Genomic DNA, 25,514 nt, shown 5'->3' with positions numbered 1-25,514 from the left:
CAAAGAAGTTGGATGCTGGATGTGGAAGGTTTACCTCAATGTACTAGATTTCAGGTATATTCATTTATTTAAAAAATGTGAAAATATTATGTGCTTTATATTGGCCATTAATTCCTTCCCCTTATTTATTTATTTTTATATTAAGTTTTCAAAGCAGCCCTCTCTAGTGGATCATAGGCCATCTCTGCATCAATTGCATCCTGAAGCTTCATCTTGTGTTTCATTGATTTCTAGAACAAAACAATTGTTGAAAATAAAAATATCTATTTTTTCCTATTTTTATCCATCCAAGTTGGATGAAAAGCATCCAAGAGTCACGATAGAACCTTTTCTTACTCAATACCAATATTAATAAGTACGTAAAGCTAAATACAGCAAGCAGTGAGAGTTCCGTAGTTTCGAACTGTGAACCCATGACACCTTCCCAAATGCAGTCATGTTAGCTGTATGTCAGAGGGGGAGACATTTTTGTTTGTTTGTTGGTTGGGTTTTTTTAGAGGAAATTAATCTTTTGAAATAATTGTTATGAGGATACAAGAGAAGGAGCAGAATCCATCTACCCTCCCTTGAGGTATATGTAGATAGATACCTAGCTGTGACAGCACATAGCTCAAGATTTCCTGTGTATTTACCCAGCTTCTTAAACAGCTTTTGCAGCCTGATTTTTCTCAAATGACACAGTTGCTTCTCATATATGCATACCTGGGGTTGTCTATGCTATATATCATCTCATTAATGACAAGCTTGCCCACCCCTAGGTTTTTGATTACATAGGTACATTGCAGAGTATTTTGGTTTAATGCTTCTTACTTGTTACATCTGCAGAGAACAAAGTTTGAGCTATCTGTGCTTCAGTCAAAGGCACGACAATTAGTTGTGTCAACATATCCAACCTGATTTAAATTGTTCCCCTCAAAGAGTGGGAGAAGGGCACTGAAGGGATAATGCAGTATAGGCTGACTGACTGAGTATTAATCTGTCTTGAGATGTACCCCACTCTTGCACGGGTATAAACATGTGAAATATGTAGTTTAAGGATACTGGAAGGTCTCAGAACTGTCCAGATCCCACTACTAGTGCTATCTCTGCAAGAATTGTTTCAGCGGGGCAACAGGAGTAAAACCAGGAAACATTATTTTTGATTACTTAAGGCAGTTGGGTCTTACAACAGATATACTGGTTTCAAAAGATATCATTTTTATTTATTTTTCCTTTAAAAAATACAAATAGAATCGAAGAGTTTGATTTGAGCTGTGAATCAATTGTTCTGTAGAGAGAAATGTGTTCACATACAGAAATTAAAGAATAAATTAAGATGTCTGCCATAGAAGTTGACCCTAATTAAGGTCGATTTTCCTTGATAAGTAATTAATCATGAATTCTTATTAGAGTTTAGTCTTTCTGTTAACAATAAACAGAGCATTATTTTATTTTTATGGTTGGAATAAGTCTCTTAATTGATAGTATTCTGCAGGAGGGAAACATCCATCAGCACTGAAACTGATACACTGAAGACATTTTAAATTAGAACAGTGTTAGTTAAATTAGTCGAAGAACAAAACTGCAAAGCTCAAGATTGTACATCTTCTGCAAACCTCACCCTTCTGTAATTTGTTCCTTATAAAGAATAAAGGCATGTCACCGATCACTGCCTTGAGGTGATTACAAATGCTATGATTTAATGTTATCATTCCCACAGAATCCAGTTTACCATGGTTGTCCTATTCTGCTCATCATTTTAACACCTTTTGCTAAGCAGTAGTGGCACTATTTGTTTTGTATTCTTATCCCTCTATGTGGACTGTGTGCACTAGGATGTTCTGTCTTACCTCATCATGCTCATATATGTATATACATCTACTTAAAACACAGATGCACAATCATACACTCAGATGCATCTGCATACATATATAGATTATGATGTATTTATGTTGGTGAAAGAAGGTGGAAAAGGTTTTGATTGTCAGTACTTCTCTCTCTACTTAAAGTTTCATTTCTGAGTGTGGGATGCAGCACAGAAAATAATTGTAATTATCTAGGAGGCAAAATAAGCCCTTCTGTAATATAAGAAGCAGACATTAGTAGAAGAGGAGCTCCAGGGGATTCCTTGTTTGTGGTATGTTCTGTATGTTGGAGTTTGTGGAGTTTCTTCACAGCAGGATGGGCACAGTACTTGCAGGAAGCTCTGCCTGAGTGGTCCCCAAGATGTGCAGAGCTGAAAGAGGAAATGGGAGAGTGCTTACTGGGGAGATCTGTCAATCACAATGCCCTTTGCAATGGTGAGTGAGCCAAGAAATTTGTTAGCAATTGCACAGGCAGAGCACAAGTGGCAAAAACCTAGCTTCACTGTAGGTGAAAAAATTTGTACATGTTGTCCTCTGATGATGCTACTGCTTAATGAGACTATTTGTGGGAAAAAAACCATTTGGAAAAATAAGAAAAAGAAATAAGGTTTGCTTTTTATAGCCCTGAAGTTATCACATCTCGTGCAGAAGAATGTCTGAAAGGCTGTGTGTGTGCACAGCCACACACACATGCACACACATCTACCTTGCCTGATGCTGTACTAAAGCCATTTTGAGGCTAATGCTCTTGAATAAATTGCTCAAGAGTGGTTAGTTCACCCATGTGGAAACCTCACCTCTGTGATGCTAGCAAAGTCAGCAAGACATTGGGTTATCTGCTGGAGAGCACAAGGCATTTCAAACATAAGCTATCCAGAATGCTATTTAAGATGCCGAGTTTTTCCCCTCCTATGTTTTTAGGAAGTCTTAAGAGTGGGACTTGATCCGACAGGTCCATGAATCCCCTTCTCAGTGTCTGTGTGCTTTTGTGGTTTTTTTTCATTCCCTTTCAGAGATGCCCATTCTCTTTCCTGCCACCCTGATGTATTTGCAAAGGCTTATCTGACCAAATAGTAGAAAAGCTATTCACAGCCTTCAAGTACTCAAAGATTTGTATGTTGCAAGTCATAGATATGCCAGCCAGCTAGGCTGCATTTTGGAGTAAGGGGGTGTATTTGTAGGGCAGCTATTTATAGTGAGGGTCTTCTGGTGTGTGAAATTCCCCCCCCCCCCCTTTTTTTTTTTTCTTTTCAAATAGTTCTATTAAAGTTGTAGAAGTATGAAAATGAGAACAGTGATATGTCTGGTTTCTACTAAGCTTTTTCTGGGAAAACTCTGATCTTAGTAAACCTAGAATTTTAATAAAAATAGTGAAAGCACATCATTTGCATCAGCTGTCTGTCAAATAGTTTATATCACATCTTTTCCACACTGAAATATGTGAGCATAGCAGAGGAAGAAGCTCTGAAAAAGTGGCAAGTAAATCTAGTGAGAGATGCCCTGGTTTTACCATGTTAATATTTGTAAAGTGGCCTTGACTCTAGTGGAGTTACTTCAGCCTTTTAACCTTCAGAGGTAAACATGTGCCACATACATAAAAACCATGTAAGTAAGTAGATGCATTAAGGGCAGAAATCAGGCATATGCTATCAGTGAGGTTAGAATACTGCCCTAAGTTCACTGTTGGTTGCCTAACAGACCCTATTTGCAAAGTGGTAATTTCCAACAGTAGTAAAAATCTATTGTAAAGTACGTAAGTACTGAAGAATTCGTAACTAGGAGGATGACATTGTTCCATTCCCTTGTGCAGTTTGAAGATAATGATGCATTTTGCAATTTTGGCTGTTCTCCTACATGTTGCAAAGCAAGTATTTATATACTGTAGGGACTTTTTTTAAATACCATTGTGTTCATGAACACAAATAATTTATTTGAACCTCATTCGAGCCTGGTGCTGATCATTCCAGTGAAGACAGCATCCGTGACTGTCCCCTGCTTTGGAGAGGCATTCAGAGACTGACAGTACTGAACTCTGTTATATGCAAAGCTCCCTTGATGTGGGTTAACTTCTATATTGATTTTGCCTGATTTGCTTAGGGTTAGCCTTTTCAAATATCTGGCAGGTTTCTTCTAAATACAGTTAAGTTTATTTGCAAGCTCCTTGCATTTTGAAGAGCATACTGTTGAAGGTGTTCGTGCTATTTTGCAATACTTTCTTTGGAGATTTCTTCCTTGTAGAAGCTGTTTATGAACACTAATGATTTCCTGTACACAGCCCTTTCATTGCTTCATGGCACTTTCTCTTCTACAGGGTGGTTTTTTGCTTTTTTTTTTTTTTTAAAAAGATGTCAAAGCAATGTCATTCAAACCTTGGCAACTGTTAGCAGCAGTAGCAGAGGAGAATGTGGAGGTAGCTATCAGATTTTGCTTTCCCCTTCCAGCTACCAGTTGGTTTTCACAGTCCAGTCAACCAACGCTGTTTGATCACTTCATGTGCTACATGTATTCAGTGTAGAATTTTAACATGCTCTGCAGCATTAAGTGATCAAAAGAAGTGAGTTCCTCTGTTGTAGCATTGATAATAGGCTACTCTGCACTGCGTATCTCAACACGGAGCACGGGGAAATTGTCAAATTGGTTTTGATTCTGAAAGATCTTCAAGATGAAGAAAGACAAGATAAAGGAAACTAGCACCATTGAGAAAAACATACATGGTATTAAAGCATGCCATAGGATGACTCTACACTTGATTATAAGAGAAAGAAAGCTGGCAACAGAAACAATAGGATTGCTCAGAAAATGGGACAATGACCAGGACTTGCCTTTCCACAGGGAGCCCAAGCCTAACCTGTGGCATGTTGTGTTCTGCTGTCTGGTAATAATATAGCTATGCTTCCTTGGGTTAAGTCTTTTCACTTCAGTCATACATTTGTCTCAAACCAGTAATCAATTCTTTTTGTTTGAGTTTGTTGTTGTTGTTGTTGTACTTCTAATACAACTTTTGGGTTTTAATAATTTCCTACAGGTTTTTAATATGAAAAGCCCTTTGACCCACATTCTTAAAAATTTATTGCTTGTGTTTTCATGAGCATGTGTATTGATCATATGGCTATTAATCATTTAGCATGGAAGCCTGCTTGAGAATTTGCTGATTCTTTGCTTCTGGTCCCAGTATTACCTCCTACTGACTCTGACTTTGGATTTCTTTGACACACAAATTATCAGGAGTTCTGTGAAGCCTTTCTAAGCACAGAAATCAATACCCTTAAACCAGCAGAATTTTCAGTGTGGATTAGATTGTACCGATATCAAGGTGCTACTCACTTGGGTTTTGGGTGTTTGCTTTTGTTTTTTTTTTTGTTTTTTTTTTTTTTATAGGAGTATAATTACACCTTTGGATAACTATCTAGTTTGAGGAATGCTATTTTAATCATCTCTTTCTATAAACATTATACAAAAGTGAAAAGCGAGCCTAATTTTCAAATTTTACTGTGCTCATCAGAGAGCACATGTTGATGTATGTGTGTGGAGGAACAGTGTGCCATCTCTGAGTAGCTGGAGTTCCTAATGAGTATGCCATTCCTCAGGCTGGCAAATATTTTGGGTAGACAAGCTCAGAGGTGTCTGCCTAGGTGGAAAATAAGTGTGCAAGGCATGTGAGTTATCTTGGCTAGTAGTTAAAAGACTTTTCCTTCCTCTCCATTTGGTATAACAGCATCTGTAGTCTCTTCAACCTATCCATACCATCACACCACAACTGGGAATCCTTGGTGAGACACTAGCAAGGTCAAGACATCTATGTGTGACATGCTGTTTTGACAGAAAGTACGATGTTAGGGTCTGACTACTTAAACTGTTCTTTACTGCATATTTTCTCAGAAAAATTTAATTCTGTGTACTGCAGTAATGATGCTGAGTGGATAATAAGATGCAATATGCTGCTGCTGCAGGCTCTACACCATATGTCTTCCATAACTATTGCATTTTGGGGGGGCTGGTTGTTAGGGTAATTGTATTGCCTCAGTAATTCATCATCAGAGTAACTCGAAGTAATACAGCTATGATATATAGCAATGAGAATTACAATGTTTAAACAGGAAAACTGCAGTCTGAGAGCTGAAGTGTCAGAATTGTAGATTTATAAATATTTCTGCATTTTCTCCTTGCTGAGCTTTATGTATAAATTGAATGGCTGTAACAACACTTAAAGCAGACTGTGAGGGCAATTATTTTAAGTCAGGAAGTGATACAAGTCATTATTTCATAGTACTAAAGAGTAGTTGCTTCCTGCCTTGAAATACTGGGTCAGTGAACACTTCTGTGATACCTTCTTTCCAGGCTTTTTGTTCTGTGGTGGCATATATGGCATTTTGTGACATAAAAAAATTAACTCATGTGTCACTTCTTCCACTTAGTGAGCCACTTAGGTAGGTTTTGGGGTTTTTTTTCAGGTACGCCTCAGTTGTAAATTAGTGTGATGCTGGGCCCATATTTCACTTACCTCTTTTACGGGTCATTGATTTAAGGCTAGAAGCTGCTTAATTTTTGTAGAGCAACATTTAAGAGTGCAGCAGCTCTGGTAGTGTCTGTATGTATTTGCATACATAATATTGTTACAGTGGCAGTACTATTTCTTACATGTCAACCAGGGGCATCTGTTGAACAATGAATTTTTATTACTTCTATATTGATTTAGAAAATCTAGGTAACTTAATGGCATGAAACTGGGGTCATTTAAAGGTTTATGTAATGATCTTACAGAGCTTCTGAGTGAGATGTGAGAGCAAAATCTGTTGCAAATTCTCTGTCTATTTCTCATTAACAAAATCCATGAAACAACTGACTGAGGATCCCAAAATCAGTGGAGGAAAAAACCAAAACTTTTCTTGCTGTAAATTTATGATTATAAATCTGCTTTTCAAGTGCCTTGTACTGGTTGTGAAAGAATCTTGGTGTAGATGAGAAAGGTGTGCTTGGGTTTGCACTTAGGTGAACATGCACTGGTGCTGCAGGAAATATGGGTGACATTTGTGGCTCTGCAGATAACATTTTTTCCTCCCTGGATAATATGAGTAGTGGATTAGAGTAGTGTTAGGCAGCATTTTGTGGCCAAGATCGCATTTCAAATTGGTGTGTGCAAAAGGGTACCACAGACCTGACCACTCTTCTCGCAGAAATCCAAGGGTCACATTTAGATTCCAGCTACAACTCAAGCCAAGTAATTATATTCTTCAAGTCACGAAAAAACTTCCTGAATGCAAGCATGCTGTTTACTGGAGACTCAGAAAGAACAGTCAGCTGTAGATAAAGTCTTATAGAGCATTTTGGAAGTAAGTATTGTCAGTTCATTCCTCTAGTCCCACCGTCTTGGAAACCAGGAAGCTGAGAATTAAGAAAAGGGGAACAAATCTTTCCAGAGTCAGGTCTAATGGTGAAGGAGAAGTGGTCAAAATTGCTGGGAGACTGGATTGAGGGGAAGGCCACTTTGCTGCATGGTGCTCAGATTTGATACGAGGATAATGAAATCAATGTCACTTGCATAAAGTATCACACCTCCAGCTGCAAAAAAAATCAATCATTTAGTTTAAAATCATGGGATTTAACATGTTTTTCAGTTCTTTCTATTAGCCTGCCAACACAGTAGACTGCAAGGCTTTGGGTTTTAAGCTTTTCTGTTACAATTATCAGAACGAGGAGCTTGGTTTAAAATGAAAAGTAGTTTCTCATAACCTAAGGTCTACAGAGCTGTGGATTTTTAAGAAATAAACAAATACCGGGAAAGTTGCAAATAAATGGTGAGGACTGGCAAGAAGGAACACCACAAATAGCTCATCCTCACTAGGCAACCAGGAAATGGAGAAGTTGTGGGTTGGATGGTTTTTTGCCTTCTCCACAGTAGCTACTTATTTCCAGCTTTTGGAAGAAGAAAGAGAAACCAGTTTCATGCTTGTCAGATTCCAGTCTATCAAAGACTGAAGACCAGCTGGATGCACCCTATCGGACATCAGCAAAAATCTTTGTTTCCTTGCTTGAAGTGCTTACCTATGACTGATTACTTTGCCTGCTAGCACTCAGAATTTTCAAGCTCCTCCTACACTTTCTACAGTATGTCAAGTGCTGATATACTGAAAGCTATAATCCATCCCTGAAAATGGTTACCTTTCTGAATTCATGGACACAAAATTTTACTGTAAGTACTCAAGATGAGGGATGACAGGAGAATGCTGGTTCCTATGGTCTGTTGTCCTGCAGTTGACTAAAGGTAAAAAGGTTTGACTACTGTTGGTAAAAATTAGGTTGCATATTTTATCACTTCTCATAGAGAAAAGCAGTAACAAAAGAAATATTAAAAAAATAATTTATGTTGTTAGGTTAGTGACATAATACCTGAGAGTATGAATTTAGAAATCCATATCCAGAAAGTTAAGTTCTTTCACCGGAATACAAAAGATGTACTTATTCAAAGAAGTCTGCCCAGACGTTTTATATCTTCTGTGCTTTTCCAGGAAACATTTCCTCTGGAAGATACTAGATAGTAATAAGAAATATTCATGGATTATTAGACTAAAATATACATAGTTACTCAGTCTTGGAGTTCAAGTGTATCTTCTTGTTCGTTATCCCTCCCCTCACTTCCTGAAGCAAACAGTACTTTTTTTACATATGTCTTTCCTTACAGGATTCGGAAATCCAGAAATTTTATCAATTATTTTGCATACATTTCTACTATGTAGAATATTAACCTCTGATTACATCTGAGTGAAAATCATTTTACTCTTCTCAAGAAACTTATTCTTCAATAAAATCAAAATAAACCATCAGTTAGTTTTAAGACTTTATCACATTCACCAGAAAGTTGTCTCTCAGGGTCTGACACTGTATGATGCAAGCTGGCACGCTTGAATTTTTTTTTTCTTCTCTGTTTGTTCACTTGTGGGAGTCACAGTATTATTACTTTTCTTTGGAAGTGGTTAAAGATTGTAAGTATTATGAGTTTATGTTGTCTGTGGTCTCTTCTAAAACTACTGTTTTGCCGAATTTGCACATGCTCATGTTTGACTGATTCCAGAATTATTACTACTGAGAGCAGTAAAACCTTGCTGATGCTATAGGAAATGTCATTATTCTGGAGATATATATATATATATATTTTTTTTTTTTATACTAGCATAGCTTTTACTGCATTTGGAGTTGGCAGATCAGTAGCACTGAACTAAGGTTCAACAGGGAACAAATTGCACTGTCAGCTGCTGTCTTACTTTGCATTTCACATTTCTTTCTTTGTTCTTGGGTTCATCAGCATTCTCAGTGCTTCATCAGAAGCTTGTTAAAGCCAAGGTAGAAGTATTTAGAGTACACAATTCATAAAATATGCTTGAAAATCTTCCACTGGAGCTGCTAGGTTACAATAGTAGCTGCCAGTGCTTTTGAAGAAAAAAATGTTTTGGAATGATTGGTATATACACATGCATCCATACACACCTATACTGTCTGAGCAGTCAAAACTCCTAGCGTTTTAAAGTGCATTAGGAAAGTAGGATTGGAGCTAAACATGTATATCTTGTTCTTTATGTGTGTCTCATTCTTTTTTCCAACTGCTTTGAAGCTATTAACATATTTATCCTTACTCTGTGAGCCCAGATTCCTTCTTACAAGCAGAGGTTAAACTGTAGGCAAAGCCCACACTGCACGTTGCAGTAATGTGTAGGGGTGCTTCAGGTAACACCAAATGATCTTGTTTGTCTGTGTAGATATTGTGGAGGAGCTATGTGGCCAAAGAACCTCCAAACCAAAAGTTTAGCTTTTCTGAAGAGCTGCTGGTTGGGGCGCAGAGTGTCATGTAGCTTGTCTATAGGTGAATTGGAGGTCCCTGTGCTGCTTTGTCCCAGGGGGCAGTGGTGATGATGTGATGGTTGTAGCAGTATTCATGTAACCTTCTGATTATTTCAGGAGACAGAGAACAATGTTTACACTACTTGAAATGGTTCACTGTTCTCCTGAAAGTGTGTCCTCGCTTCTGGCCTCTCTTGGAAATAATACTGGAGACTCTTCCATCTCCTACATGTCTCCACTCTGTGAGTGTGGCCTTCCCAGTTCAGATTAGATAAAGGCACAGTAGGAAAAGGAATTGATTTCATTGCTATGTTCTCTCACAACTGTGTGAGATTGAGAAAAATCAAACACAGGCTAAGAACCATAAACAGTGCAGTGGGCTTCTAAGGGCCTTGTGTATGGAGCTGATTTTTACCAAGGGAGCTCTGAAATTAGCACCTTTGCTAGCAGGCAAACATAACCTCCTAGAACTATGAGCCTGAAATGATGTGCAGGGATAACATCATTCAGCTATAATGTTGACTTACCGCAGTACTTAGTAATGCACAGACATTTCTATAGTGGCCATCATCAGGGTGCTGAAGAGGGAACCTCTCATTCAGCACTTGTTTGAGGCCGTTTTAGATAAGAAGAATAAGATTATTATGAATTGAACAAGTGATAAAGCAAAGTTTCTACTACTGCACTATGCAACAGAGGCTGGCAAAGCAGAAAAATAGTGATTTGGTATGCTTCAGTTTAATCAGTCTCTTCCCTTTCTGCACTACCATCTTGCCCCAAAAAGAAGGAGGAAAGAAAAAAAGCAGTTCTTTCTATTGGACTACAGGCCCATTATATTAAGCATCACAGGGCTGAGATCAGATTATCTCAACAAGCTACTGTACGTCAACTGATCCACAATAACTGTATGTGCACGTGGTCTTAACCAATTACAAATGAAAAATAGCGTGACATGTTATCTTTCAGTAAAGAAGGAGTACAGTGAGTCAAACTACTGCATGATTATGCAAGGGCTTAAAAAAGTCAGTCTACAAACAAAGGTGCTTATTGCAACTCACCCGATACATGGTGATTTACTGCTTTGTGGCAGTGTCATCTGTCTAGGCCCTTGTACTGTCAGGTCTTTGCATCATATGGGCTGTGCACAATGGGGTTGTAGTCCATAACGTGTTTAGTGTGATGTTCAAAAGTCAGACTTAAATATGGATATAATAATAAGGAAGACTTAAACTCAAAACCCAGATTTGCTTCTTTGTTTTATGGAAGATTACATAAATGCCCACAGGTGCTGAAGAAGTGTGAAAAAATGAAATGCACCCTTGAAAAATCGAGTTTTTCATGTTCTCAGCTACACAAATATCTTAAAAATAGAGTAAAAATTATCAATCTAGTATGTTATCAACTATTAGGGTGATATTCTTTGCAGCTTCGTGCTTCATCTCTGTGCACATTACTTCTGTACAAATATAGGGAAGTCAGGAAAATTTGCTTTTTTCACTAAAAAGTATATATGCATCAAGGAAAGCTAAAGGCCTGCCTTCAAGTTCATTTCACTTGCCAGTACCTGGCCATTTCCAAATGGCAACCATTGGTAACCATTGCAGCACCACATTCTCTTATTTTGGAAAAGCTGCTGATGTATTTGCTTTTTATGCCACTTCATTTTTCCTGCACCTGTCCTATTCACTCAAAGGTGGTTTTTTTCCTTGTCATTTCTTCATCTAAAATAATATATGTATATACATCCATATAACAAATAGAAGAGCAGGTATGTAAAGTGTAGGTTATGAATAGTATAATTACGAATCGTGGTAAAATTAGTCGGCTTTTTTTAATCCTGAAAGCCTTTGATTTCTTGAAAGTACTGTGAAAAGGTGCATATGCCATTATCATTACATGCTGGTTTTCTGCATTTCATAAATTAGTAAAAGAGGAGATTTAGAGCCAGGATGATGTTATATTTCTTTGTATATGTTTTTGTATAAAGTGAGTAAGCATATGAATGAAACAGGTGAAGGAAATAAGCTACTGCATCCATGGGAGAAAATGGGTGAAATCTATTCTGAGTCACAGTTGAACCAGTTGAAATAAAATAGAGCTACAGTTACTCTCACAAGATATATAACTGGGAGATTACTCTGCAACTCACTTGAGAGGCCAAAGGGGGTGAGCATGTGCTGCATGAGGTGGATCCCTTACTGACACCCTACAGGCACGGGAAAGTAGGCCAGCCATAAGAGAAATGCTAAAACAGTCTGCATGGGAAAGAAGAGGAATATTTAGAGCATTATTTAAGCAACAGAGCAAATAAAAAAAGATATTTTTCGGAGTAAATCTGCAAATCTCAGCAGGGAATAGTCCTTTTCACTGTTTTAAAAAAGATCATAGTTGAAGAGGTGATAGCATAGCGTCAAAACATTGAGGGACTTTCTCCAAAGGGGTTCATCAGCTGCTCAACTGTGTAACTGGAATATGCAAGCACTATTGGAAAATCAAGACAGGTATTTAAAAAGAGAATAAAATAAAGTGGAAGAACTCCTGAGTTCTTTGCCTGGGAGACTTCCAGAGAAGAGAAGCTGCAGGATATGCTTACTACAGGGAGTGGTACCAAGATAGTAAGAGAAAGAGGGAGCAGACACAAAAGCTGTGCAGACATGAAGCTGATTCTGGAAAGATTGACATTAATCACCAAGAGGTACAAAGTGAAATGTTTCATTGTGTTTCATTTGGTAGCATAAAAACTTTTAAGAAGTTTTTTAAATTTTAAGAAGGATATACCAGTGATGTGAAATTTCACATAGAATTGCCCCTTATTATGCACAGTCTCATACTGTGCAGTGCTTTTGGTTTTTTCTTCTCAATTTAATAAATATTCTTATTCAAGAATAGAGTTGATTTCATAAGTGCTTCATGATTTTTTTTTCTCTTAAGTTAAATTTTAATAGACACTAAAAGAATTTGTTAAAATGTAAATGCCCCATTAGAGTGAACATCTTAATAGTTAAAAGACAATAAAAATGAAAACATGCCAGTATTACAGTCATCGGAAAAATCTACAGCCTTGGTTCTGAGCATGAATGTGCATGGGAAAGTCCCCTCAGCCCTAGACACGCTCAGGCACAAGACTTCACAGGCAAATTCCAGACAAAAAAAAAAATAAAAATCAGGGTCTCAGTCCTTAGTGGGAACAAGACGCTGTCCCACTGTCACAAATGCCTTTCCCTCCTCTCTGGCTCTGATCAGGAAAGTCCTTGTTAGTCAATCAATCTGTTCTTGTCTTAATGATTTGGAGCTTCTACAAAGTGATGCAAAAAATCTCTCCATTAGGAAAAAAAAAAAAGTTTCCTTTGTTATAATTTATGAAGACTCTGAGTATGAATGAGGTTTGGAGAAAGGAGATGCAGGGCTGGGCCTTGGCTCTTACAGCTAGAAAATCCTTGTACCTCTTCCAAGTGACACTGTAAGGCTTTCCATTTTGAAAGCCTAAAAGGAAAAATTATGTTTAATCCTCGTTGAGGTGAGGGAGGGTAAAAAGAAAGAAAACTTGAGTTTTCCTCCTCCTTCCCCCCTCTTCATCTTGATGTGAATCTCAGAAAAGGATAGAAAATTTGGTGAAGTAACTCATTTGGAATATCAATTATCCATCAAAGAGACATCCTGGACTTACTGAACTGTCTGAAGCCTTGTCACTGCCACATGCAAGCCTTCAGAAGTTACATCTGAGGAGGGATGATGTTGTTAGAAATCTTTCCCTGTATGACACACTGTCTCTATTTCTTGCTAAAACAACTCTTAATTAGTTCTTCTTTTTCTTCTTCCTTTTTTTTTTTTCTTTAAATATGCAGCACCAGGGAAAAATTGGAGTTAAATTTAATGTTGGAACTGATGACATCTCTATTGAAGAGATCAACGCAATCATTAATGATGGAAAATACCATGTAGTACGTTTTACAAGAAGTGGTGGCAATGCCACATTACAGGTGGACAACTGGCCGGTTATCGAACGTTACCCAGCAGGTAAGGTCTTACAGAAACGTTTCTGAGTAAAAGGGTGGGGAATGCGTGGAGTTTGGCTCATTTTATTTCTCTTCTAATACAACATCAGCTCTTTTGCAGTGTTTGAGTAGCTAATTGAGTAGTTAGAGTCCTGAGCAATATGCAGTTTATGATGATGGCATTTCCTAAGTGAGTTTAAAAGCACAAATTCAAGTTATTACTGGAAGTGGAAAAATACAGTTATCAAGGCATGAAATAGTGGCTTTGTTTCTTGTTTTCATTTGTTTTTATTGGATTATTGTTTTAGGGGGGGAAAAAAAAGGCTTTGACAAAAGCTACACAGTAAAGTGACTCCCAAATCAATCTCCAAAGTGATGGGGTAAAACATTTACTGAGGAAAACGCTGTCTGCCTTTGTTTAGTTACAAATTGTTATTAAAGCAGTCTGAAGCTTATTAATTTAGCAGAAGAGTTCCAGCAGGCATAAACCAAGAAGTGTATCAGTTATCAATTGTACAACCAACCAACCAAATTAAGATGCCTTAGCTTAAAATACAAACTGCAGGATATTCCTTATGCAAGTGATTCTGGTTACTTGAACAGGACCGCTTGTGTGAATACAGAGTTGCCTTGATCGGGCCCATATTTAATTTTATGCAAATGCCATGCACTGAACATTACTGTGTTACTAATTTTATTCATTTTTAAAGGCAACAGGTTTTTCAGATACGCAGTCCCTTTCTTATTGAATAGGACTACTGAGCCGTTAATGGTAACTTACAAATCTGCATGTTATCTGTTAACAGTTGGTGTGTGTGTTTATATTATTAAGCAAAAGGCAGCAAATCCAGAGATGTAAGTGAAAGGTATTCTGGTTTGCATATTCGCTGTTACATAAATGACAGTTCTGATTTATCTGTTTAACAGTAGAACATTTTCATTTTGGGGGTGGAGTGGGACAGAACGGTATGTTTCACTAATAATGAATGCATAAGCTATTCCCTGTACTAATTATTAGTATTTAGGGGTTTGGTTGGTTTGGGGGCTTTTGTTTTGGTGTTCAAGTTATAGTCCAGCTGTTCACCTGACTTCTTAAATAATAATTTTTTTAAAATTCACAGGTGAAATATAACCCTTCAGGTAATTTCTTGGAAATAATTTAGATTTTAAAATAAAAATGAAATTTTGCATTGCAAATTAAATTATATATAGCAGGAGTTATTAAAAAAACACCTGTGTGCTAATGCATTATGAATGAGTGAGAGTTCTGGTGGTTAGAAAGTATTAATGGCTTTAAGTTAGACACATCTGAGAGGTGTTAAACTCTTAAGGGAAAGAGGAATACTGAATCAAATATGTCCTGTGACTTTTGCAATGTTTGGTAAATGGTAGCTGAAATAAGGTGGTGGTGGCTGGAGAGGAGTGTCTTAGTTTGTGTTCAAGACCTATGTAGCAGAAAGGAAAAAATAGGTTTTGGGGTGGGTTGGGTGTTTGTTTTTTGGTTTGGTGTTTTGGGGTTTTTTTTATACCTAAATGATAAGCATAACAATATTTTTCTTTTTCACCTCTGTTCTGTTTCTTCATGAAAATACAAAGTGGCTACAACAATGACAAACTGAAGTTGAGTTCTGAAGATAGTGGCACACAGGATTTGTTTATACTGAACACAGATAAGTTTAGAAAATAGAGTGATTTCCTTGGGATGGGATTAGTGGAGTTGGATGTTTTCTTTGTAAAAGGAAAAAAAAAAATAAATAATTAGAGCTTCTTGAGCTTCCTTTACCAGTCTATGCACAAGCTACATTTCAAGGAATTTTCAGTCGTTTCATCAGCCAGGGTACAGAATCTCTTGGCTTGCTTTATCACTGGATCTTCCAAGACTGCAATTGGCCTTTAATTTTCTTTGCCTTTCCCATAGTAATATTTTGTGCCTCCTGTATACCACAGCATCACTTTTGGAATCCGTCCTCCCCCTTTTCACCTTCCATTGCTTCTCCCCTCCTCCCAGCACAAGAGCACCTAGCCATACTTTTCTTTTATGTTTCCATACTGCTCCATCAGGTTTGGTACTCTTCATTTAAACCTTTTATAAACACTAGTTTCTTCACAGACTGGTACTGATGTACATTTTAGAAAAGATGCAGGCTTTTCCTGAAGACTGTGCTGCCTTTGAGCAAGGTTGATACTGCTCTGAAGATATTAATGGCACCGTATGAAAAGCTACCACTGTCACTCCAGTTCTAAAAGTAGTATTTCTAAAAGTGACATCTTAAAGATATCAGACAGCACAATTTGGCAAATTCTGCTGCATCCAATTTAGATGTGCTACTGCAGTTGCTGTTTTAGGGACTGACAGTAGTACCTGGCAGTACTGATTAACCAGCTAGCTTGCTCTTTGCTCACGTTTTGGATGGAGTACATGTTGCAGTTGTACAATGTGGACCTAATTCAGTCTTGTTTGCATGAGTAATGAGGGCTCATTAGCTTTTATTTCAGTGCTAGAAAGGATATTCTTTTTTGCTTTGTGACTGTTTTCTGAATTGTTTCTTTCTGCATAATTTCTTAGTTTGCCTATACCACTGTACATAAGCACATACTTATCTCTCATACTTCTGGATTTTTTAGAAGTAAGAATAGAATCAAGATCAGCAGTTTAATTAGTAAGTTTATTAGTCTTAAATATGCCAGATTTCCTTTTTTTAAAAAAATAATATTAAAAAAAAAAAAGTTAGTTGCCTAAAGCATACCAACTGATCTATTCTCTGTTCTTTACGAGATTATACTCTGAATTAAACTTCTCGTTGGAGTGTGTGACTACAAGACGTTGCTTGCTTGTGATGAGCCTCTTAAAATAGTGGGTGAAAGTTTTCTGAGAGGAGTTTCTGATCAGAGGCTCAAGATATTCCAGTTTCATTGTGTGTGTAGCCTTCATACGGCCCCATCTAAGTGTTGCAGATAATGACAACCAAGGCTAAATAACAATCAGTGTTGTATTACTTGCTAGGAGGATCCTGTGTGTACTCCTCTTGATACTTAAAGCGAGCATCTTTTGAAAAAGAGCTGTGACCCTGATTACCACTGTGTGGGATTTGTGGGGAGTCTGAACTCAGTTCTGGGTTTCAGGAGCTGCCCAAAGTTCAGTGGTCTTGCAAAGGGGTTTCTAGCTGGTGTAGCACATGTGATTCTCTAATATTGCTTTATGAGCAGTCAAAAGTAGACACCTTGTAAAAAGTATCATATGGCAGTGCTCCATAGGGCTCGTATGGCTGCTTCATGTGTTTTCTCCTACAGCTGCCTGAAACACAGAAATGACCCTGGAAGCTGACTAGAATATAGCATGTTTCTCTTGTACATCATTCTCCAGCCCCCTAGACTCAAGTGTTATGTTTTCTCAGGCTTTCTTTGGGCCAGTGCACCTTCAATTGGTATCTGAGTAGACAGGAAACGAGAGCTGTAAAAGGAAGAGAAGTGGTGGTGGCAAGTGGTAGCAGATGATTATTTTTGTAAAGGTGTGTGGTGGTTTGACTTTGGCTAAATGCCAGGTACCCACCAAGTCACTCTATCACTTTCCCCCCTTCCCCTTGTTTTCTCAACAGGGCAAAGAGGGGAAAGAAAATAACATAGACCAACCCTTGTGGGTAAAACAAAAGCAGTTGTAATATAAGCAAAGTGAAGCAAAGGTCTGTGCGCGGAAGCAAAAAAAAGACCGATTTATTCTCTACTTGCCATGAAGAGGCGATGTCGGGCCTTCTCCGAATCAGGGCTCCGATACACGTAGTGGTTGCCTCGGAGGACCAAGGGTGCCCCCACCCCCTTCCTCCTTTCTCCCAGCTTTATATTGAGCAGACGCCATATGACCTGGAATATCCCTTTGGTCAGTTCGGGTCAGCTGTCCTGGCTGTGTCCCCTCCCAAGATCTTGCCCACCCCGTCCCACTGGGGGAAAAATGTGAGAAAGAGCCTTGGTGCTGTGTAAGCACCGCTCAGCAGTAACCACAACACCAGGGTGCTATCAACACCCTGCCAGCTCCCAGCATAAACCACAGCACCGTGAGGGCTGCTGTAGGGGAAAAACAATTCCGGCTCAGCCAGACCCAGTACAAGGTGGCTGGCTGTTGTTGGAGTATAGTGGGGAAAAATGTGGTTTAGTCCTAGACAAATGTGAAGAGTGTCAGTGTTCTGAAATGGCTGTATGATTTTCAGAAACAGAGGTTTAGATTTGGGTACATACATTCTTCCAGACTCCCATCAAAGTCACTTTCTCATTATGTCAGTGGCTGATGAGTAGCCCCGTGATTCAGAATGGCCATGGTTTTTCCTGTCCAAGATGCCCAGATCTGTACTGGATTTGTATATTCCGTCTACCTTAACTAAATGTTATGCCTCTTTACCTAATGATTATCATTCCTCTGCATCTTCTCAAAAAGCTTTAATATTTTTCTTTTTCAGATAATGATTTCCCATTAATTTATCTGGATGCAGTCTAATTTCCACTCAGATAGGAATGAGAAAACTACAGACTGTGCAGTCAAGAGTTTGTAATCAATAGACTAACCCCATTTTCCATGTAGATCCTTTCTACTCCATATGACTTGTCTGCTTCACAACTTAGTTTTAATTCCACTCCCTGACTGGCTGTCTGCTGTTGGGGTGATGGAACTGCCCCATAGTAGCAGTTCCACCTACTACTGTGAACAGGCTGCTCTTGTACATTCAGTTAAGTAATAATTATACACTGAATTGTAGATTTGCTAAGAACACATTTATGGTAGGAAACCAAAGGACTTGTTAATTTGGGTCAAACTGAACTAACAATTCAGGCCAGAGGAAAAACAAAATAATAGGAAATTGTGAACAGAGAAGGACTGGTGGATGGCTGTTGGAGGCTGACAAGGGCACAACAATCGTGAAATAAGAGTTCTCTATTCTTAGAGAGGCCAGGAGAGGGGGCAGCAGAACTGACACCCTGGACTTCCAAAGGGCTGACTTTGTCTTGTTTAGACAACTACTTGACAGGTTCCCTTGGGAGACGGTCCTGAAGAGTACAGGGGCCCAGGAAGGATGGGCGCTCTTTAAGAAGGAAGTGTTAATGGCTCAGGAGCAGGCGGTCCCCAGGTGCTGTAAGAGAAGCCGACGACAGAGAAGACCACCCTGGCTGAACAGGGAGCTTTGGCTGCAACTCAGGGAGAAAAGGAGAGTTCACAGCCTTTGGAAGAAGGGACTAGCCACACACAGTGATTACAAAGAGGCCGTGAGGGTATGCAGGGCAGAAATCAGGAGGGCTAAAGCTCAGCTGGAAATTAATCTGGCTTCAGAAAGCATGGACAACAAGAAATGTTTCTATAAGTATGTGGTATGTGAGCAGCAAAAGAAAGACCAGGGAGAGCCTCCATCCCCTGTTAAATGCAGGAGGAAACATGGTAACAAGTGATGAGGAAAAGGCTGAGGTGGTTAATGCCTTCTTTGCCTCACTCTTTAATAACGAGACTAGTTGGACTGAGGGAATCCAGACTCCTCAGCCAGAAGACAGAGACTGGGAGAACAAGCCCCCACATTCCCGGAGGAGACAGTCAGTGACCTGCTGCATCACATAGACACACACAAGTCTATGGGACCAGATGGGATACACCCCAGGGTGCTGAAGGAGCTGGCTGGGGTGCAGGCCAAGCCACTTTCTATCATTTACCAGCAGTGCTGGCTGACTGGGGAGGTCCCGACAGATTGGAAATTGGCCAGTGTGACACCCATCTATAAGAAGGGTCAGAAGGATGATCCGGGAAATTACAGGCCTGTCAGCTTGACTTCGGTGCCCGGGAAGCTGATGGAGCAGCTCACCCTGAGTACCATCATGCAACACATGAGGGACAACCAGATGCTCAGGCCCAGTCAGCATGGGTTTATGAAAGGCAGGTCCTGCCTGACAAACCTGATCTCCTTCTACGACAGGGCGACCTGTTTATTGGATGAGGGAAAGGCTGTGGATGTTGTTTACCTTGACTTCAGTAAGGCCTTTGACACCGTTACCCACAGCATTCTCCTGGCAAAACTGGCTGCTCATGGCTTGGATGGGCACACGCTTCGCTGGGTAAAAAACTGTCTGGATGGCCGGGCCCAAAGGGTTGTGGTGAACGGAGTTAAATCCAGTTGGCGGCCGGTCACGAGTGGTGTCCCCCAGGGCTGGGTTTTGGGGCCACTCCTGTTTAACATCTTTATTGAGGATCTAGACGAGGGGATTGAGTGCACCCTCAGTCAGTTTGGGTGGGAGTGTTGATCTGCTCGAGGGTAGGGAGGCTCTGCAGAGAGACCTGGACAGGCTGGAGCCATGGGCTGAGGCCAACTGGAGGAGTTTCAATAAGGGCAAATGCCGGGGGCTGCCCTTGGGCCACAACAACCCCCAGCAGCGCTACAGGCTTGGGGAGGAGTGGCTGGAGAGCTGCCAGTCAGAGAGGGACCTGGGGGTGTTGATTGACAGCTGGCTGAACAGGAGCCAGCAGTGTGCCCAGGGGGCCAAGAAGGCCAATGGCATCCTGGCTTGTGTCAGCAATAGCGTGGCCAGCAGGGACAGGGAAGGGATCTGACCCCTGTACTCGTCACTGGTGAGGCCGCACCTCGATTCCTGTGTTCAGTTTTGGGCCCCTCACTCCAAAAAGGACATTGAATGACTCGAGCGTGTCCAGAGAAGGGCAACGAAGCTGGTGCAGGGTCTGGAGCACAGGTCATACGGGGAGCGGGAGCGGCTGAGGGAACTGGGGGTGTTTAGTCTGGAGAAGAGGAGGCTGAGGGGAGACCTCATCGCCTTCTACAGCTCTCTGAAAGGAGGTTGCAGAGAGCTGGGGATGAGCCTCTTTAACCAAGTAATAAGCGACAGGACAAGAGGGAATGGCTTCAAATTGAACCAGGGAAGGTTTAGACTGGATATTAGGAAGCATTTCTTTCCAGAAGGGGTTGTTAGGTGTTGGAATGGGCTGCCCAGGGCAGTGGTGGAGTCCCCATCCCTGGAGGTGTTTAAGAGTCACATTGACATAGCGCTGAGGGATATGGTGTAGTTAACTGTCAGTGTTAGGTTAATGGTTGAACTGGATGATCTTCAAGGTCTTTTCCAGACTTCATGATCCTGTGATTCTGTGGAATTTGTTTTAGTAATGGCAGAATATTAATTTCAGTATTTTCTAAATAAAATGTTCTGACTTTTCATGTCAGGATTGCCCAGTGTTTATAGGAGATTTAGGTAATCTGAGAACAAAGCATTTCATTTAATTTGAAACAACCTTTTCTTCCTTACCTGAAAGAAATTTCTAATCAAATCCAATGGGGAAAAAAAATTATCTCTCACAGCTGTGTTCATAACCATACCTATTTAGAAGAATGACAGTCTTCTCAATTTTCTGATTTTCCTTCCTTAGTAGTGAAGGGTGTGCATTTTGCCAGTCTGAGAAATATCTGAACAAGCTGGGTGACTTTCTAAAGCCACAATAATCACCATTTATTGTGAAGGATTTTCAGAAACACTTTTCTGTGAGTAACTCTACGCTTCCTGCAGTCAAAGGGAGTCAGCCCAATGCTGACTCTTTTTTTTTAAAAAAAAAAAAATCACAACCAATCATTTTACCAGTGTGAACTGAACCTACCCTTCAGGACTTCTATCATAAATCACACTGGTGCAGAATTTTCTGGATATAAAATGATCTGTTAGATATTAACCAACTGGTCTGGTTCCAAAGCTGTTCAGACTGCTGGGTATACTCAGCAGTTCCTGGGATGCTGCAGCAGTCTGGAAAATAGAGTCTGATATAGACAAATATCTAAAATTAAGCCTTTCCAGTCATCCCTGGATCTCTGGTCAACCTTAAAAAAGCATAATATTTGCAGCTGTCCTCATGTCCCCCATGGGTCAGCAGATGTTGTCAGGGATGTGTCTGACAGACCTAGATGTGACAGCACGAGCATCTCACACACGTTGTTCACACAAAAGAGATTTTCCAAAACACTGCCAGGCTACTGAAACAGATGTATTTCTGTAACTAGGGAGTATAAATTACGATCAAGCATATACACCAAAGAAGAACCTGTGTGACAGTCCATGTATGTTGGCAGAAGGTCAAACCACAAGCTGACATTATGGTTAGTGCCAAGTATCTCAGCAATTGTGGGCTGACCCTGGCTGGATGTCAGGTGCCCACCAAGTTGCTCTTTCATTGCCCTACCAAGCTGGACAGGGGAGAGAAAAGATAACAAAGGGCCAGGGAGATATCACTTGCCAGTTACTGTCACAGACAAAACAGATGTGACTAGGGGAAAAGTTGATTTATGTTATTACCAATCAAGTCAGAGTAGTGTAATGAGAAAACAAAAAATAATCTTAAAACACCTTTACCCCACCCCTCCCTTCTTCCCAGGCACAATTTCACTCCCAATTTCTCTACCTGCTTCCACCCAGAGGCACAGGGAGGCAGGGAATGGGAGTTGTAGTCAGTTCATGACATGTTGTTTCTGCTGCTCCTTCCCCCGCAGGGGGAGAACTCCTCGCACTCTTCCCCTGCTCTAGCCTGGGGTCCCTCCCACAGGAGACAGTTCTTCATGAACTTCTCCAATGTGAGTCCTTCCCATGGGCTGCAGCTCTTCACAAACTGCTCCAGTGTGGGTTTCCTCCATGGGGTACAATCCCTCAGAAACAGAGTGCTCCAACGTGGGTCCCCCACAGAGTCACAAGTCCTGCCAGCAAACCTGCTCCAGCATGGGCTCCTCTCTCCGTGGGTCAGCAGGACCTGCCAGGAGCCTGCTCCAGCGTGGCCTTCGCACAGGGTCACAGCCTCCTTCGGGCATCCACCTGCTGCAGTGTGGGTCCTCCATGGGCTGCAGGTGGAGATTTGCTCCATCATTAACCTCCATGGGCTGCAGGGGCACAGCCTGCCTCACCATGGTCTTTACCATGATCTGCGGGGGAATCTCTTGTCTGATGTCTGGCGCACCTCCTCCATCTCCTTCTTCACTGATCTTGGTGTCTGCAGAGTTGTTTCTCTCACATATTCTCACTCCTCTCTCCAGTGCAAATGCTCTTGCATACTAATATTTTTCACTTCTTAAATATGTTATCACAGAGGTGCTACCACCATCACTGAGCTCTGCCTTGGCCAGTGGTGGGTCTATCTTGGAGCCGGCTGGCATTGGCTCTGTTGAACATGGGAAGCTTCCAGCAGCTTCTCACACAAACCACCCCTGTAGCCCACTCACAACCAAAACCTAGCCACAGAAACCCAGTAAGGCAATATGGCAGTTTGCAACTGAAGCTCTTAGGATGTTGCTGTAACACAGAATAATTCTGTTCTATTTTTTGGCTTTGTTTTCTTGCTTAATCATATAAGGTTAAACATCTGAGAGCACACATGTTGTTTTAGGCACTTTTTCTGGATCTGTGGGTAAAGGTTGTTATTGCAGAACATCCAAGGGCTAGGGTGAGGCGACATCTCATTTAAATGTTTCTCTTAGTCTCTGTATTCTGGAAAATAGACAAGCCGTCTGCCATCTTTTCATGGAATACACCTGACTTCAAGATAAATGCTGAGTCAGCTATCACCATGTATCCTATTTTGGATAAGTGGTATCCATTTGTCTTGGTTTTTTTTGTGTTCAGATTGGCCGTAAAATTAACAGAAGACATTTGTGTCAGTATATTTGTTTCTTCAGAATGGATTAGTATTTCCCAAGTGATCCATGCAGGTGTCTAAAATGCATACCATTGGCTTAGAAATACCTTCCAAATTCAAGCCCTTACAGATACTTCTGAAGAGAATCAAAGATCTGTTTCTCAGACATAAGTCAGGAAATCAGTACAGATCTCGAACTGTTTCACAAACATATTTTAATATTCTAATGAAATGGACAGACAGCCTGTTATCACCACATCCATTCAAAATTATAATGGTCAAGGTGAGGTAGGAACCTAACAAATATGTGGGCACTCAGTATTTTCCTCACCTTGCATTTGGCATAGGGTAATTCTTCAAGCTTCCCTCGCCACTGTTGTTAGGACATGAGATTTTCAGGGTGTTTTCCACACTGAAATAATATCAGCCTTCTGACCCCTATTTATTTGTTTATTAATTTATCCAGCCACACATCATCACCTTTGTTCTCACTTGCTTCCTTCTTTGGATAAAAGAATACATCTTGGTTCTCTCTTGTGTGCTTTCCTTTGCTATGGTCAGAGTTTTGACACTCCTACACTCAGGTCTGTTACCTTGATAAGCCAATCCTGATGGTGGACATAAAGGATATAAAGAATGCCCTCTTTTGATGATCTGGGAAGCTCGCAAACTTGGAGCGGTCTCTTATTACTTGGTGGGGGCAATACTCGCAAAGATGAAATAAAGCCTACTTTTCTGCCTAGGACAGAAATGCAGTGGAAAAGACTTAAGTTTTGTTCACAGCAATTAAGCTTCTGTGAAACAGATCCTGCCCAATGTCTCCTGTTTTGTGACATTTTCCTGCTGTGAGAAACTAGCAATGCCAATGAAACAAGGACATCTCATAATACTTTATTTCATTTGGAGATAACAGTGTTTGAAAAGAACAGGAGGACTTCTCAGGAACTTTCCGGTGAGAATATGTAGAAGATGAATTAAACAGTGCAAGTGAACACTTAATGTATAAATTTATGCCATATATATAAAATCAGGCTATAGATGAGGGTCTAAAATAATTAGTCCATGGAATTAGTAAGAGGAAAAAGGGAGAAATACCAGCTAAGTCAGTAGTTCCTTGGTTACCAAGTAATGTCTCATCCTCCCAGATTTGGAAAGCAAAACTCATCAATGTTCTTTATAGCCTGTCATGTGTCCATGGAGTCACATCTCTCTGGGCTTCTGTTTGTGCTGTCTCTGCCTGGGAATGTCTGGTGGTAACTCTTATAGTTAAACCTACTCTGGCTTGATAGGTCTTTGACAAAGTTCCATATGTGAAAATATTAAGGAAGAAATTATACTACACTGGTGGTAAAGGCAGAGTTCTGTCAAGGATCAGACTCTGGGTTAGGGAGAAGAGATATACAGATTCCCACCTAATGAAAATCAGCAAAGTGTGTTCATTGATATTCAATGGAAGTATGATCATTTAAACATTGTTATATATTCATTAACATTGATTTAAAAAAAAACAAAAAACAAAACAAACAAAAAAAAACCACAAAAACAAAAAAAAAACCAAAAAAACTTAGAAATCATACTTACTGGCTGTACTAGAGCAGATCATAAGATCACTAGTGAAGACCAAGACTAGTGAATTAAGAATTAAAAACCAGTATATGATTCCTTTGATAGGCAATGAAAAAATAAAATGAAAAATGAGGAAAGGTATTTAAACCAACAAAAAGATATTTTAAAACACAAGCACTCGAAACCCCCAAATTTTTACATTTCTAAAATTTAAAAATTAAAATCTTAGGGTTTTATGCAATTTATTTGCATTTTTCTAGAGTGAGTGATTTTTGTAAAATCTTCATTAGCTTAAACGACACTTTAATCGATCAAAGCATTTTTCATTCGTGTTCCAAAGTTTAAAAATCAACTTGCTTTGTTGCATGGGCATCATAACAGTAATAGAGAAGTTGATATATAAAAGATAATGCACACAGGTGAGATCATTGGAATTTTTAAAGAAAATACTTTGAATTAATTGCACTGGTTCAAGACAAAGATTTAATGCTGTAGACAGCTCATGGATTATTTCATTAGCAGTCAAAAAAACAAGTAAGTTCTGAGAATGGTTAGAATGCTAAAGAAAATACTAATAGAAGTGTATTTAAGTCCCCTCTAAAGGACTAGTGGTTTGGGGTTGGTTTTTTCCAC

At 39.8% G+C, this 25,514-nt stretch overlaps 1 protein-coding gene across 33 annotated transcripts in view; it reads left to right on the top strand.

Moving 5' to 3' along the window:
- Positions 1-25,514, top strand: part of NRXN1 (neurexin 1) — a 740,630-nt gene that overhangs the window by 597,123 nt on the left and 117,993 nt on the right. For all 33 annotated transcript variants that reach the window (XM_074897427.1, XM_074897426.1, XM_074897419.1 and 30 more), the window contains one exon: positions 13,523-13,694. In XM_074897427.1, coding sequence (XP_074753528.1) covers positions 13,523-13,694 — 172 coding nt within the window. The remainder of the gene's footprint in view (positions 1-13,522; positions 13,695-25,514) is intronic.

The sequence above is a fragment of the Athene noctua genome, chromosome 1, assembly GCF_965140245.1.
Source record: "Athene noctua chromosome 1, bAthNoc1.hap1.1, whole genome shotgun sequence".
Classification (NCBI taxonomy): Eukaryota; Metazoa; Chordata; class Aves; order Strigiformes; family Strigidae; genus Athene; species Athene noctua.
Note: the sequence above shows the minus strand (reverse complement) of the source record. Positions and strands in the feature narration are given on the sequence as shown.